Genomic DNA, 13646 nt, shown 5'->3' on the forward strand with positions numbered 1-13646 from the left:
GAAGAAACAAGAATCGCTTTTTCGGCTCGCGGTGGCCACCCCGCCCCTACGCCGCAGCGGCAGTGCGCCTGCGCCCAGCCCGACTTCCGCCAGGCCCTCGGTGGGCTTCAGGAACACCTCTCCCAGCCTCGCGATGCCCCAGGCTGAGGCGAGACCCGGATGGCTGAGGACTGGGTCGCGCGCGCACTGATGACGGAAGCGGAAGTGCCCAGGCAAGAGGCGGGACGCGAGCCCGGAGGGGGCTTGGGATTGCGGAAGTTTTGTGAGGAGGGTCTGGCGGCTCCGGGAGCGGCGTGTTGCTTTGGAACGGGTTCCGGAAGGGAAGCCGCTGGAGAGCCTCACCGGGCTGCGTGCGTTTGGGGCTACACCGGGCGTGGCTCGACGTCGCTGCTGTTGGTCCTCTGCCCTCGTTCCTCCCTAGGGCACCGCCTCGGATCTCCGCCATGGCGTCCACCACTTCCAACCTCCAGGTATCACTACCCACCCTCCCCCTGTAAAGCTGGCGCCGAGGGGAAGCGCGGGGCGGGGGCCGGGGAGGAGGGAAGAAGCGGCCGCGCCCCTGGTGCGGGGCGGAGGCGGCGCCCAGGTGCAGGTGGGAGAGTCCGCTGCCTTTTGCCAGCTTCCGGGGGCTCCGGAGCCCATTGGCTTTCCGAGACTCTTGACTTTGGTTGAGGCTTTCCTTTATTTGTTTATTTTTTTCAAACCAGCCGGGTCTGCACCGCACTGGACAGAGAGCCGTGAACAGACGCTTTATTCAGTGTAAGGGAGGGTGGAAAGAACGTGATGTTTACACAGCAGTGCCCTGGACCAGTCGACGATAGGGTGGTCCTCGTTCTTCGTTCCTCCAGTTGCTATAGCAGAGCCCTTCTTTTCGCGCTGTCGGGTGAATAGGAACGTGAGCGCAGCCTTGGAGTCTGCGGAATCCCTGAATTCTTTGAGCATATGAGTTTAGGTGCGCTCTCCTGTGGCTTCCAAAACGTAATATATGAGAGCAGGGAATATTTTTAAATTACTTTGTGGCTTCGCCTCCTCATCCCCACAGCAGTGAGCACGATGGTTTATACGTACATCATGGGATGCTAAGTTTTAGACTTCATCGTTAGACTTCTGTGGAATGGACACAGAAAAGGAATTTCTGAAAGGATCTCCCATCCTCAGTGGGTCTAGGGCTTCAGTGGGGTTTGGAATGTGGCTTGGCCTCGAAATGCCCCATCACCAGGTCAGTGTGGGACCAAGAGTAGGGTGAAATATCTATATTGAATCCTTGTCTTGGTCTTGCAATACTTTGTTTAAAAGGCATTTATTGAGTGCCTGGTACAGGCACCAAGGATAACGGAGGACCTACTTGACCTAGCATCGTTGATCCTGACGAAAGACCTCTGAAAGTAGACCCATTTAAATAGAAACCAAAATTTTACAAAAAAGAGTGGAGGGGAAAGGGGCTTGCTTAGGACTTTTATCTTGAGAATCAACCCAAAAGATTATGAAAATGAATGTTTATATCTTTCATAAAATATTAAGATTTCAACTGACATTTCTTAGAATAAAGAACAAGTCACGTGTTGATTAATGTACCTTTCCAACGAGATTGCATTACACTAAAATACAACAGTCTTCACTTGACAGTAGTTTTTTGTAGCCCCATTCAGAAAGGGTTTTTGGTAAATGTACTTGGAAAGAAATATTAGTCATTTCATAAAAGTATTATTTCTATGCATAGCAAAGATAACTTCTTTTGAAACGCCCATCCTGTCATCCTTGGTTTGATTTGGGCATTCTGCAACATGATTTTTGTCCATTTATTGATATCTTTTTTTTCTTTTGGAAGATTTGCAGTTTCATTCTGTAGTCTGTTGGCATCGTATTTGAATAGGATTGTTGCGTGTTCTTCAGCAAATGGGCTAGAGATGGACCCATATTAAAGGCATAGTTGCTTGTATTAAACAGGGAGAAGTATCAAGTTATAATTCTCTTAATGGTAAACTTTCTCATTCAACCTTTTCAACCTTCGAACCTAGGAAACTTGGATGCAAAATACTCAAGTAATGAATAACATTCCCACCGAACAAGGCAAAAACCCCTGTAGCCAGATGCTTATAACCTAACGAAGGAATGCAGATAACTGAAAATGAAAATTATAAAATAATGTAATAAGTGCTATGGTAGAATTAGAAGTTAGTGTGGGAGGGCAGATCTAACTCTCGGAGGACAAATGAGAAATGTTCCACAGAGGAGGTGATTGTGAGCTTAGGTAAAGTGAAAGATACTGGCAGTAATTGCGTGATGTTTCATGAGATCTCACTTAATCCACAGAACAGCTCTTCAAGGTGAATTATTCCAATTTTGCAGTATAAGGAACCGAAGCTTTAATTAAGGTTAGATTTTCCCAAAGACATACAGTTAATAAATGTTGAAGGGTTTTGAATCCAGGTCTGCCTGCTTACAAGTTTGTGTTATTTTCACTACAAAATTATCCTTGCTTGGATAGGTAGGTGAGTTTCATTCAGGCAGAGAAAAAACTTATGCCTCAGTCTAAAAATGTAATAAACTTTGGTGAGAAAGGGTTGGGAGAAATTGCAAGTAAAGCAGTAGCATGGAACCCAAAGGCTAATCCTAAATATTTTGAGTGTTATGCCATGAATTTTGCTAACTCTTGGGGAATCATAAAAGATTATCCTTGACTTCCAAGGGCTTCTATTTTGATGTGAAAGCAGACACGTTAAGTGACTAACAGGATACTGTGTGATCATTGGAAGTGTGTCCAGGGGTGTGGAAACCTAGAGGAAGAACAGGAATAGGCCGCCTGGGCTGTTGGGACGGCTCTGCAGCAGGAGGACCACGACTGCTGAGCCTCGGAGAAGCTGGAGTTTTACAGGGAGACAGTGGGGTTGGGTATTCTGCGTGGAGAGTACAGTGAGGCTTGGAGTCTGAGTTGTCTGTGCTGTCTCAGTAGTTCGGCATGACTGGGACTGAGTGTGCGGGGTGGGACGGGGAGCCTGGTTAGGCCACGTCATGAGGAGAGCTGTGCGCCGCACATAGATCTTTGGTCCTCATCCTGCTGTGTAGATTGGGAGTCATAGTCGGTCATGTGCTCGGGTTTTCGTTTTACAGCAGAACTATCAGGCGTACAGGGGACATAGCAAACCTGGAAGCAGGGAGACCAGTTAGGCAGGGTTCTGTGTGATGGGAGAGGTCAGGGCCAAAGTCGTGTAGCTGCTGGAATAAAGGAGAAGAAATTGATCCGACACAAATTGAAGAGGGCGAACAGTCAGCCTTGGGTCCGCATTTGGAAAGTGAAAGCGGGGGGGTGGGAGGTGGGGTCTGGGTTTTCTTCCAGATCCTCGATTGGATGTGTGAGTGGGTAGGCACTGGTTCTGGGATTACAAGGACAGGGTCCTGTCTGGGGCCAGGGAGATCCTGAACTTCCTGAGTTTGAAATGCCTTTGGGGACAATCGAGGGGAAATGTCCGGTGAGAAACCAGGTACATAAGGTAGAACTAGAGAGAGAGGGCTGGGCTGGAAATGAGGATTTGGGCATCACCAGCTTTCAGATGGTGGCAGAGGTTGGGAGCATCTTGGAGAGTTTACAGAATGAGGAAAAACAGACCCTGTAGAAAGCGAGAGAAAGGGGAACCTGAAAAAGAATCGTTACATTGTCAAGAGTAAAACCAGGAGGGAGTGATGCCATGAGGGCCACAGGTGGAGGCCACAGGTGTTTTAATAGGTTAAATGCTGCAGAGGGGCAACTAGATAAGAGAGATTTGACAGCCAAGGAGGAGGAAGCATCGACGTGGGAGGAATCAAGAAACCGAGATGAACTTGAGATTTTGCTGAGGACATGAAAAAGAACTAAGATTGTAGCTAGAGAGGAACCTAAGAACCGGGGAGAGCTGGTGTGTTTCAGTTTGTGTTTTGTATTCAAGTCTGAGGTGGGATTTACGTATATTTTTATGCGGAGGAAGGCCCCAACGAAAAGGGAAAGGTTTGGTTGGGAGGACAGTAGAGTGGCATAAAATTGATGGAGTCAATGTCACAGGAGGAAGGTGGGCATGGGCTCAGGAGCCCAGGGAAAAGAATTCGCCTGGGCAGGCAGGGGCTGACACATCTTTCCTCCGGTGGTGGGTGATTGCAGAGTTTACCGAGTGTCCCGGTGTTTTCTAGTTGGACATGCCATGGTCTTACCTGAAAAGGACAGTCCCCGATGTTCCCAACCTTTATACTTCTGTGTCGATGACTGGATCCTGACTCACCCTGGGGTAATATATTCATCCAGTCTTTTGCCAGCCTCTGCTACACTCTGGAATGTGAAAAAGTGGGTTCAGTAGACATAACTCCCATCCTCATGGAGTTTATGTTCTAATGGGAGAGGACAGGCACAAACAAAACAAACCCCCGCATACACAGAAACAGGCCACTGGAAGGATTTTAAACAAAAGAGTAATATGTTTTAAAATTGAATAAATGCGGGCGTCAGCATAAAGATAATCAGCTTAAATCATCAGAAACAGATTATATAGGGAGTAATCAGAAAGAAGTGGGCTCCCACCCACACCCTGAGGAACCCTGATATTTCAGCACTGTGTACCAGAGGAAGAGTCAGCTGTCAGGTGGGAGGAGAGCCGGTGCTGGGGAGCTCAGCAGAGGGCAGTGTTCAGGAAGGGAGCGACAGGTTTTGAAGACTGTCGTCAGGAGATCCAGATGAAGCTGGAGCCGGCTGCATGGAGAGCCTTGCCGTGAGCAGTGGCGTGGGTGTGATCGGGGTCCGAAGGGCTGAGCTGAAGGGTAAGGCGGGGGAAAGGGAGTGGAAAGAGAAGAGGCTGCTCTGGTGAGACTTGGTTTCTAAAAGGTAGCAGGGACACAGAACTAAGCTCACTGGTGTTTTGGTGTCAACAAAGGACTTCTAAAGGAGGGCCGTTTGTATGCCGACGAAAATGTCTAGTGGAGAGAAATCGTCGTTAGAGACGACAGACGTGGAATAACCGAGAGGGAGATTTTGAGGAAGTGATAGGGGACTTTTTTTTTTTTTTTTCCATTTGTTCAACAATTTTATTGAGTGCCAGGCACTGTGTGAGGCTCTGGGGTAAAGCGGCGCTCCACATGCAGTCTCTGTCCTTTGTAGACAGGAGATGGCCAGTGGGTGAGCATGCAGGTGAGCATGAGGGTGAATGGGGTGTCGGGGTAGGAGTGCAGGGGCGGGGGGAGCGGAAGGCGGGGAGGCAGTGTGCTTTTGCAGCAGATTAGGGAGGGCCTCTCCGAGGACTTGCCATTTGAACTGTGACTGAAAAGGAGACTGTGACGGGTCCGTCTCGGAAGCGCAGGGAAGAGTGTTCTCGGCTGAGGGATCAGCACTGCACGGGCTGCCGGAGTGAAGAGGGACCCGGGGGTTTCAGGTGACACCCAGCGGGAGCCAGGGCCCAGGGCACTGAAGGCCTTGTAGATCATGACTTGGCGCTTGGGTTTTCATGTCTGCAGGGCGAAGCCATCAAAGGGTGCCCTTCACTGCTTGCTGTATAAACTGTAGGGTGGCAAGTGTGGAAGCAGGCGGACCGGTGAGGAGACCAGGCAGTCGTGGCAAATGTGATAGTGGATCGAAGTAGGATGGTAGCAGTGGAGGTGGTCAGGATTGTATTCTGAAAGAATTATTAGCTCTCTCAAACCATACGAGACAGTTAAAATGGAAGATGCTGACAGAAACAAGGTGAAGTGGGGAACTCAGCAGGGAAACGTGTGTATTCTCAAACCATCATCGATCAAAGGTTTAACATGCGCCATCCAGTATAGTAGCTACAGGTGGCTACTTAAATTTAATTTTTTCTTAAAACTCACTCCTCAGTCACACTAACCACAAGTGCTCAGAAGCCATATGTCGCCAGTGGTCTCATACTGGCCAGTGCAAATACAGACATGTCCATCATCAGACAAAGGCTGGTTTAAGTCATTGGGACGGTAATCGGAGCTAGATTATTAAGGCCTGACTGATTATTAAGAGGACTGACTGCGAATGACAGATCAAGTGGCTGAAGAGGTGAGTGGCAAAGCGATTCAAAATAACGTGAGAAGGACATTACGCCAGAGTGAGGGAGAGTTTCTGTTGCGTGGGAGCCACTGAGCCTTCTGGATGCATTTTTACGTGACCAGGCACAGTGACGCCCCCTCCCCACCCCCCCAGGTGACCGTGTACTATGCCTCTACCTTTCATATCCTGCCTAGCTTACCAGACTGTTGAGAATTTAGCTTTAAGTTCAGGCTGTTTGAACTGGGAAACGTGTAATTTCTACATTTTATCAGTTGTAAAACACACGATTTATTTTTCCTCCCTCCAGTGAGGGCCTGTTCGTCCCTCCTACAGCTCTCATCCCATCTATGTGCAGTCCACAGAAAGTGCTTCAAAACATAATACTCTTGCATATGATTGGTTTGGGGATTGTTTCAGTAATTTTTTTTTACCTTAATTATATGCTTATTTTTCATATAGCATAACCATGATCATTTTTTTTCTACTGGGTCTTATTTCTGTTGAATACAGTTTTACTACTTAAATTAATCCAGTTGTAATAAACCATGCTTGGTCTTTATTTGTATGTTTGTGTATTTTAAAAATTAAAGATAGTTAAATTTTGTTTTGAGATCATTATAGATTCACATGTGGTTGTGAGAAGTAATACGGAGATCCTGTTACAAGATGCTACCACGTCACCCAGTCATCTCACGTGGTAGCATCTTGTAAAACTAGCGGTGTCACAACCAGGATTTTCACGTTGATACATCCCACTGAACATGTTCGGATTTCCCCAGTTTTACTTGTCCTCGTGTGTGTGTGTCGGGGGCGAGGGGGGAGGAATTCTGTCACGTGCAGGTTCCTGTGTCCTCCACTGCAGTCATGATACAGAGTGGCCCTGTCCACAGAGACCCTCCCGTTGCCCTTGTACACCCACAGTCACCTCTTTTCCCCTCACCATCCCTGCCTCCTGCCAATATTACTCTGTTCTCCATCTCTGTGTTGTCATTTCAAGGTTATATAAGTGGAATTAAAAGTCTGTAACCTTTTGGGCTTGGTCCTTCTCACTTAGCATAATTCCCTCAAGATTCACCTGAGTCGTGTGTATCAGTAGTTTGTTCCTTTTCGTTACTGAGTAGTTCTCCGTGCTGTGGATATGCCACAGTTTGTTTACCACGCAGTCATGGACAGACATCTGGAGCATTCGTGAAAAAGTTTGTGTGTGAACACAGTCTTCTCTTCTCTGGGACGATTGCCCAAGAATGCAGTTGCTGCTTCGTATGATAGTTGCATGTTTAGATTTGGGGAAAAAAACAGTTTCTCAGAGTGGCTATGCCATTTTACATTCTACTTGCAATGTATGAGTGACCGTTTCTCTGTATCCTCACCAGCATTTGATATTGTCACTATTTTTTAGCAATTCTTATGGATATGTAGTGATATCTCATTGTGGTTTTAATTTGCATTTCCCTAAATGGCTTACAATGTGGAACATCTTTTCATGTGTTTATTTGCCATCTGTATATCCTCTTTGTTAAAATGTCTGTTCATGTCTTTAGCCCATTTTCTACTTGGATTCTTTTTTTTAACTGTTGCGTTTTTAGAGTTCTTTGTTTATTCCAGATACCAGTCTTTTGCTGGATGTGTGGTTTGCAAATATTTCTCTCTGTCTGTAGCTTGTCTTTTCATCCTTTTAACAGGATCTTTTAGAGACCAATAGTTTTTGAGAAGTTTTTGATGAAGTCCAATTTATCTTTTTTCCTTTTATATATCATGCCCTCGATGTCAAATCTCAGAACTAAGTGTTATAGTTTTACATTTTATATTTAAGTCCATAATCCATTTTGTGTGCAGTGGGAAGTCGAGGTTCTAGCACGTGCTCGCTCTCTTTTTGCTGCTGGAAATCCATTTGTTCTCACACCATTTCTTAAAAAGCCCGTTGTTCCACCATTTACTTTTGCATCTTTGTCAGTTGGACGTATTTGTATGGATTTATTTTGGGGAGTTTTTTGGGTTTTTTTTTGATTCTTCAAAAATAGTCCATGTTCATTATGAACACTTTTAGAAAATGTGAAAAAGTAGAAAACTTATCAAAGATAAGTTCTGTTAAATTTCCTTCCCATCTTTTTCCTATGCTTGTTTTTTTCTGTTATTTCGAATAGTTGAACCTGTGCTGCATGTAAAAATTGTATCTTTTCAAAACTTCCATTGTAAACACATCCCATGTTATTACTAATGTTTCTTAATATTATTTTAATGATCCTATAATTTCCCATTGTGTGGCATCTATTTACTGTTTAAACATAAACTCCCAAGGTTTATTTTTGTTCTTTAAAAGACCTTTCTGGTGACTGTCTTTGCTCAGTAAACCTTTTAGTTAATTACTAGGTTAAGAGATTTAGGTATTTTTCTGATTCTTGATATTTCACTGCCTCATTGCTTCTGAAGGGGTTTTACCCATTTACATTTTACTGTTATATGCTTTAGATATAGCAGCATTTGATTATGAGAATTTCCCTAAGTGCTTTTTAACTTGAATTTTTGGGTTATTTGATTATTCTGTACTAACCCTATGCTTCACTTTTTGTTAAGTAAAAATTATGTGAGAATCTTAGCAAGTGGTTCTTAGTAAAGTTGTATTCAGATAGCATTTACCCATGTAACACATTTAATTTGCATTTTATAGTTATAATTTATAATAAAATGCTATTGTGACTTAGGAAAAAAGATGGATTTGTTTTAAGGTTGATTTTATTTTTTAAAAAAACAACTTTTCATATGATTATGTACTTCAAACTTACACTTATCCTTTGATTTTGACGGTATGATTTTGCCTGTCTTTGAACAGAAAGCGATAGATCTTGCTAGCAAAGCAGCCCAGGAAGACAAGGCCGGGAACTATGAGGAAGCCCTTCAGCTCTACCAGCATGCTGTGCAGTATTTTCTCCATGTCGTTAAATGTAAGGCCACAGTTTGTTTTTCATTTAAAAACACAAAAAGAGAAAATTATTCTAGTTCATTTATAAAAATTGAAATATAATACCAGAAAATTCTAAACCATCAATTTGCAAAATCCCACTGGCTTTCTTAGTCCTCATCCAGACAGTTTTTAGGTACTTGGCTAACAAGCGTGCACGGCTGTCATAGGTACTACTACTTTGCGTACCTAAACACATTAAAATGTCATATAGTCAAAGGAAATGAGTTTTTATTTTATTGGTAATATACCCAGGTTAAATAATCTGAACCTCCTCATTTTCTAAGCACCTGTTTGAAAATACTCTTTTTAAAATGGGTTGGAAAACAGTTCTTTCATGTATTTTCCAAACGTTGCATGTTTACCACACGTCAGGCACTGGGGTACAGCAGTGCGGGAGAAATGGTTATCTGAAGCCCAGTGCTGAACGTAGCGAAATGAGATATTTAAAAGGACATCTTCCTGGTAAACTTAAAGTTGTTTTTAAATAAAAATTTTAGCAGTTGGATCATTTATTTTCTTTTGGGCTTCTACATTTAATTTTGAGGTTTTTCCTGTCAAATTAAGTGAAACTGAGAACGAATCAGAAGACATAAGGCACGTGGAGCTAATCCCAGGCACTGCACGTATTGCCCAAAGACTTCACACAGCCCTCACAGAAGCTTCTAGGTAGTAAAATTACTGTATCAGTGGTACACAAAATAGATGGCATTTCTGTCACTTTTTATACTCTGAAATAAAGCTAATGTAGACATTAATGGAAATGGTTAATATTGCTTTATTTCTATTTGTCTTATAGTTGGTTTTGTATGAGACAAGGAGTTTTCAACTACCTATACAAAATGTAAGGAAGAGTATGAAACCCATAGAAAATTAAGTAATTTCTTCTTATTAACATTGGTATGGTAGGGTCACATTAAAATATGGTATGATAGGGTAACATTAAAATATGGTAGGGTCTTGCTCAGATCTCTCTGTGACTCACACCCACTGGTGGCCTCCAGCCCTGCTGGAGGAAGGAGTAGAAAGAGTTGATAATCCTTGGTTGCGATGAGCTGGAGGTGATCTTCCTCCCCTCAAATAGCTTTCCCTCGTTTAAAGGTGTATCTAATAGCTGAAGCCTGCCTGCGTAGGACACTGATAGAGAAACCTCTCTCATTTCCCTTCAACAGATGAAGCCCAGGGGGATAAGGCCAAGCAGAGTATAAGGGTGAAGTGTACGGAGTATCTTGATCGCGCAGAAAAGCTGAAGGAGTACCTGAAAAAGAAAGAGAAGAGGCCGCAGAAGCCAGTGAAGGAGGGACAGCCGAGTCCAGCTGATGAGAAGGGGTATGCATTTTAGAGTGTTAGATTTTATTACATCTGATTAAAGACAAAATTAAATTGTGTTTGTGAAATGAATTTCTTTTGTTTAAACTAAGTGTTGGCAAGCCATTGCTCGTGGGCCCAATCTGACCTGCCGCCTGTTTTTGTAAATAAAGTTCAATTGGAGCAGAGCCTCACCTGCTTGTTTAGCTGCGGCCTGTGGCTGCCTTTGTGCTGTACCAGGAGAGTTGAGTGGTGGCAACAGAGACTGTATGCTCCACGAAACCTAAAATATTGACTGTCTGGTCCTTTACAGAGAAGTTTGCTGACCCCTGGTTTACCTAGTTTAGAGTACGACATACCTCAGATGACCCTCCGTGAGCACTTGGTAGTAGCAGGATGAAACATTTGTAGGAATGGTACTCAATTCTTCACTCTCTGGCCATTCTGTAATATTGAAATTTAAAATTATAGGAGGGATCTGCGAATTAAATCTGTGACTAGCATTATTGACTCTTAGTACTGACCATGTGGACAAAATAAAAAATAACTTCAATAATGTGATTCAGTTTTTGAATATCTTCTGTAAAGTTTTTGAGGTGGATTCGCTTTAGATTTGCTTTTATTTTGTCCTTGTAAAGACATTAACACAACATAATTTAGAAGCATCGAAACCCAGTTTTGGAATGTCTTCCTGAGCAGGGACTATGCCACTGACAGACGCAGTTTGTTGTTCGGTGTGTGCGTGCCCGGCTCTGTGCTGAGAGGGGTTCGGAGGGAGGTTTGGCGGGTCAGTTTGCAGGCTCTGCACTGCCCGTAACCCCACCACCCTACAGCCAAGGCTGTCCCATTTGGGAATGAAACCTGTCAGGCTTTTTATCCACCTTCGTATCTTCTATTTAAAAAATGATACTCACCTAAGCCCACATGTACTTCTGTAAGAGCATGACTTTCATTAAAGGGTTAACAAACAAAAATGATGTAATGCCACATTTTTTTGCTCCATCAGTTTTTACTCAACATTGCATCCTGAACATCTTTCCAATACACTATTTCTGCAACATCTTTTTTATTAAGATTACGATTTATTCTACCCTATGCTAGTCCCTGTGACTGAACACACATTCTTCTGTTTTCCTGTTTCGAATAGTGGGCCTGATTCCCCATGGAGCCAATCTTTGAACTCATTTTAAATTATTTCCTCAATAAACTCCTAGGTGTGAAATGTCTGGATTGATCAACTTATTCCTGGGTTTTGGTTCATTTTTGTCTGAAGCTTCATCCATCCTTTGGAACCTCCGAACTAAGTAAGGGTTATAGACCTCCGTACCCTAATGTTGGGTATTACCTTCCTAGTTATAGCTTCTTGTTCTGCTCTGTAGTCTGCCTGGTCCTGGCGTTTTATTGTCGTTTACAACTCCTGTAATTCATCTTAAATCTTTTTGTGGAATGAGGCGTGGAGTGCGCACTTACGAATGAACACATACATGGGTATGTCGTGGGAATTTGAAGTTAGTTCCTGACTTCATTCTGGTCTTTTTGCCCCTTTCCTGTTTACGATTTCATATTGATAAGTAATATACCTAATAGTTAATATATTCTTAGTAGTAAAATAAGCATAACTTTAGTGTGAATATCTTATTTTGCCACTTATATTACAGATATTTCAAGTTAACCTTTCTTCATTTTTGCCTTATTTTGAGAACAATGATCATTTGAATATATTAAATTCTTTTTATTAGGAATGACAGTGATGGGGAAGGAGAATCTGATGATCCTGAAAAAAAGAAACTGCAGAATCAACTTCAAGGTTGCTTAGATTTCATTTTTAAATTTACTGTCTTATTTAAAAACAAGTCTCATAATGAATTGTCTGTTTGAATTGCTTTCTTTCCTCCCTATATTTAGATGAGGTTCAAGGATTGGCTTTAGTTCCCAGTGGTCACATGCTGGCTTTGTGGTCATTTTCATAGGATTTACTCTATGGGGTCTCTATGGAGTTGGTTTCTTTCTATGCAGTAAATATGTTTGGTTTCATATCCACCTTAACGAGCCTGTCAGTCAACTTCCTGTCTTTTATTTTATCTTATTTACCCCCTTTTAGGGAATGAAGGTAGCATTTATACCATTAGCACGCTATCATAGCTGATGGTACTAAAATTTCCTGTCAGAGGAGCAGAATGAATTAAGACTTACACTGGCTTTCATTGCTGTAGCTTATGCATTTATGGTTGATTTCATCTTTCCTGCCTGCTCTTCCTGTCTACTTTTTAATCCTGTTTCAGCGCTGCCATTTACGTTTATCTCTTTTCACTTTCTGTTTTTACTTTCCACATCTGTAAAAGCCTTTTCGTTCTCTTCAGTAGGCTCGTGGTATGATGTGGAGGGGTCGATTTTGGTTCCATTCAGATCTGGATTCCACTCCAGGTCAGCTAGTTAAATTTTGGGCAAGTTCCATCTCAGAGTCTGAGACCCCAGGTCCATAATAAAAATTAATAATATTTTCTCAGGGCTGTTAAAGATTACTGACAGTGTAAAAACTGCTTAACATTATATCGGAGAAATTATAGAAACTCAATAAATCATAGCTTCGTGTATCTAAAAAGTCATCTATTTAATTGCTGGCTTCTTTATTACTGAGATTAGATTGTTCTTTGATTTTTCAAGTTGAATTTTATGTATTTTGTTAATTTGAATCTTGCCAAATAGAATACAAAACAGGGGTGGATTTCCATTGTATAGGCTCAGCTTTTGTTAGTGAGTGGTGATTGTACCTAGCTGGGCCAGACCTTTAACCTCGCTCTTCTGGGCTCTTTGTTTCGGTGACGTCATTTCTGTAACGTCATTTCTGTCTCACCAACCCCACTGGGATGTACAGAATACTGTAAGTGTCTTGAAAACACTACAGTTAGTGAGGATGTATTTATATGCCAAGAACTTCAGTGGTGGAGGTAGTCCAAGGGCAGACCTGTGTTTCCACTACCACACCACCACCACCTAGAGCAGTGGGGTCACGTACTTTGTACTGGGTGAGTTTTGTTGGCCAACCCAGTGGTCTGTGCCAAGTGGCCTTATTTCAGTTGTAAGGCAAAAAGCTTTTTTCTGTCCTCTCGGTTTCGGTTTGTTCCCCTTCTCTCTAGCTCTGCCTAACCCCAGTAAAAATTGGATTGCATCTCTGATTTTGAAAACAATACAACCCAGTTTTTAATAGGAAATTTCTCTTTAAAAATCAGTAATGATAAGGACCAGAGAAATATAAAAATAGACATGCATAAAACATTTAAATGAGGAAATTTATTTGGACTGTCAGGATGAAGTGTGGAGTATGAAAGGAGTCCCAGCCTTTTCTGTCTGAGAATCATTTTT

At 42.7% G+C, this 13646-nt stretch overlaps 1 protein-coding gene across 1 annotated transcript in view; it reads left to right on the top strand.

Moving 5' to 3' along the window:
• The first annotated feature begins 204 nt into the window (after positions 1-204).
• The window catches only part of VPS4B (vacuolar protein sorting 4 homolog B), a 22038-nt gene continuing 8596 nt past the window's right edge, over positions 205-13646 (top strand). Inside the window, exons 1-5 of the mRNA XM_039838940.1 lie at positions 205-470; positions 8847-8958; positions 10148-10304; positions 11498-11587; positions 12023-12151. Of these exons, the coding sequence (XP_039694874.1) occupies positions 444-470; positions 8847-8958; positions 10148-10304; positions 11498-11587; positions 12023-12151 (515 nt within the window). The 5' untranslated portion in view covers positions 205-443. The remainder of the gene's footprint in view (positions 471-8846; positions 8959-10147; positions 10305-11497; positions 11588-12022; positions 12152-13646) is intronic.

This window comes from Pteropus medius, unplaced genomic scaffold (assembly GCF_902729225.1).
Source record: "Pteropus medius unplaced genomic scaffold, Ma_sr-lr_union100, whole genome shotgun sequence".
Taxonomy (NCBI): Eukaryota; Metazoa; Chordata; class Mammalia; order Chiroptera; family Pteropodidae; genus Pteropus; species Pteropus medius.